Source organism: Aulostomus chinensis, chromosome 21, assembly GCF_037954235.1.
Source record: "Aulostomus chinensis isolate RoL2024-O1b breed Wild chromosome 21, RoL_Achi_v1.0, whole genome shotgun sequence".
Lineage (NCBI taxonomy): Eukaryota > Metazoa > Chordata > Actinopteri > Syngnathiformes > Aulostomidae > Aulostomus > Aulostomus chinensis.
The window spans coordinates 11,505,351-11,507,942 of record NC_141340.1 but is presented as its reverse complement, the minus strand read 5'-3'; the positions used below and the strand labels follow the sequence as shown (position 1 = coordinate 11,507,942).

The 2,592-nt window shown below is 44.2% G+C and overlaps 1 protein-coding gene across 1 annotated transcript; it reads left to right on the top strand.

The window, feature by feature from the left end:
- Positions 1-1,009: 1,009 nt before the first annotated feature.
- On the top strand, positions 1,010-2,296 carry rrs1 (ribosome biogenesis regulator 1 homolog). The gene has a single exon (XM_086191381.1). The coding sequence runs from the start codon at positions 1,057-1,059 to the stop codon at positions 2,092-2,094; it is 1,038 nt and encodes a 345-aa protein (XP_086047507.1). The 5' UTR covers positions 1,010-1,056; the 3' UTR covers positions 2,095-2,296.
- The last annotated feature ends 296 nt before the right edge of the window (positions 2,297-2,592 follow it).

The window sequence follows — 2,592 nt, the reverse complement described above, 5'->3', positions numbered from 1 at the left end:
TCTGATGAAAACACTTATAATAATCCTATTATAAAGTTTATCGCAGCCGCTGGATAACTTTAAAATGATGTGCAGCCTTTATGAGTCATGCCGCAGAGACTCGCAGATACAGAACACATACAGTGGATCCTTTATTAATGACTGGAGATCTGAGTACACAAGGATACAAATAATGCTTCATCAAAGTAATCTAGACACAGAAAAAGCGATTTGTTTGTCTTTTACATTAAGTTTTAGATAATAAATAAAATGTCTATACTGAATAAAGTAGAAGATCCTGGTGAGAGTTGCAAAACTAGTCATAAACCTCCCAAGAGAATAAATAAAGAAAGAAGTATTTGTGGCAATAGCGTCTAAATTTCAATCATCACTTCACTTCATGCCTGCGTTTGTACTTTATTTTGTTTTTTGTTGTGCTGTTTTTTTTTAACAGGGGGTTAACAAACAATCCACTAATTCAGAGCACTACCAAAGGATGTGATATTATAATTTTTTTTTACAGGGAAATTTAAAATAAATTAAGCATTTCTCTCCTTTCGTACCTTTACTGTAATCAGATGTTCATCAAAATAATTAAATATATTAAGAACATTTAGCTTTTGAATAAAAAAGAACGTCAACCCTGCCACATAATTTGGTTGCACAGATGGGAGGGTCTAATGCCCCCTTTGTGGAATTTCACATCCCAACACGTTTATATTTTTATGTATAGGAAGTAAGAGATATTTCCTATAAATCGCTGATTGAATACCAATTTTAGACAATTTATTAACTATCGCTACTTGTGTTAGAAATGAAGTGCCAAGTTGTATCTATTAGTTACGTTTTTGTTACTTTATCTAGGCAATCTTTTGTATAAATTCACATAGAAATGCAAAATATTTGTGTTGTTTAAATATTAACAATTAAAATAATGTTAGGCCTGCACAACCAAGGAAATTGAACAATGTCGCCCTCTTGTGGCGCCAAGTGGGACTGCTCCACGATCACCCTGACCCGGAAGGGAAGTACGTGTGTTTTTCTCCGTCACACGTGGGGAGCGAAGCAGCGAGCAACATGGCTTCGTGTAGTGTCGAGGAGCTGCTAGCAAAGGCTGAGCAGGATGAGGCGGACAAGCTGAGAAGCGTCACCGTCCTCAAAGACCTGGACCTGTTGTTTGACGTCGGGAACTTGCTGGCGTGCGACAGTAACCGCATCGAGGTGCGGGACTTCAGGGAGCAGAAGAAAGAGGACTTTCTGAGCTCGCTAGCTCGCGACAACACGCAGCTGCTCATCAATGAAATCTGGAAGCTACCCACCGAGAGGGTCGAGGAGGCGATAGTGGCTAAACTCCCGGATCCAGCGACCCCGCTCCCTCGAGAGAAACCCCCTCCAAAGCCTAAACCTCCTACTAAGTGGGAGCAGTTCGCCAAGCTGAAAGGGATCCAGAAGAAGAAGAAGACCAACCTGGTTTGGGACGACACTGCGAAGGAGTGGAGGCGACGTTGGGGCTACAAAAGGGCCAACGATGACACCAAGGAGTGGCTGATCGAGGTCCCGGAGACTGCAGACCCTAATGAAGACCAGTTCGCCAAACGCGTCAAAGCCAAGAAGGAACGAGTGGCCAAGAACGAGCTGAACCGGCTGAGGAACATCGCCCGGGCGCAGAAGATTAAGGTACCCGGCGTGGGGCTGACCCCCGTGGCGCAGCAGTCTAAGGACGAGCTGGTCAGAGCTGCGAACGTGGCCAGGACCTCCACCGCCTCCGTGGGGAGGTTCCAGGACCGTTTGCCCAAAGAGAAACCCGCAAAGAACACAGGCAAGAAGAGAAATTTCGACCCGCTTATTGGAGACTTTTCATCTGAGAAACAGAGGCAGCTGGAGCTTCTGAAGATCATTGACAGCAAGAAGCCCAAGCTGGACATCACCAAGGCTGTCAACAAGCAGATGAGGGAGGAGGACCAGGAGGAGGCCGCGGCTAGGCACAAGAAGGGCTCCGGGAAGAAGGGAGGACGTAAGGGTAACGCACCCGGGAAGGGCAAGGGCAAGGGGGTGAGAGGGAAGGGGGGCAAGGCTGCAGGAGGCAAGAAACGGTCCAAACCTGGGAAGCGCTGAGACCTCCTGGGTGGGTCCTGCCTCCTCTCTTAGTGCCTTCAAAGCTTTGAACTGGACACATGATGACGCTGAGTCGCCTGTTGGTTTTGTTGCCTGAACATCAATTTAGTGTGTAAATACTGTTTAATATTGTTACAGGCTTGCAAATGAAACAAAGCACAGTGAACTGGTTCAAATAAAAGTCGGATGATTGTTTCCTTTCTTCTTGAATTTCTGAATGTGAACATGTTTACGATCATGAAAGGTCTTATTTGACTTCAAGCAGAACATTCTTAGGCGATATAAGAACTGCACAAGTTCAGTTTTAACAAAAATAACGAGACAGAATGCGAACTCTGACTATCGACTGACAAAACAACAATCTTGAATACGACATGTCAGGGTTCATTTAAAAAATGACTCCATCCAGGCTTTAAACTGACATAAAATGTTACATTTCATTGCGATTGTAATTTGCTTCAGAAAATACCAAATATTAAATGTGTAGTTCAATTAAAA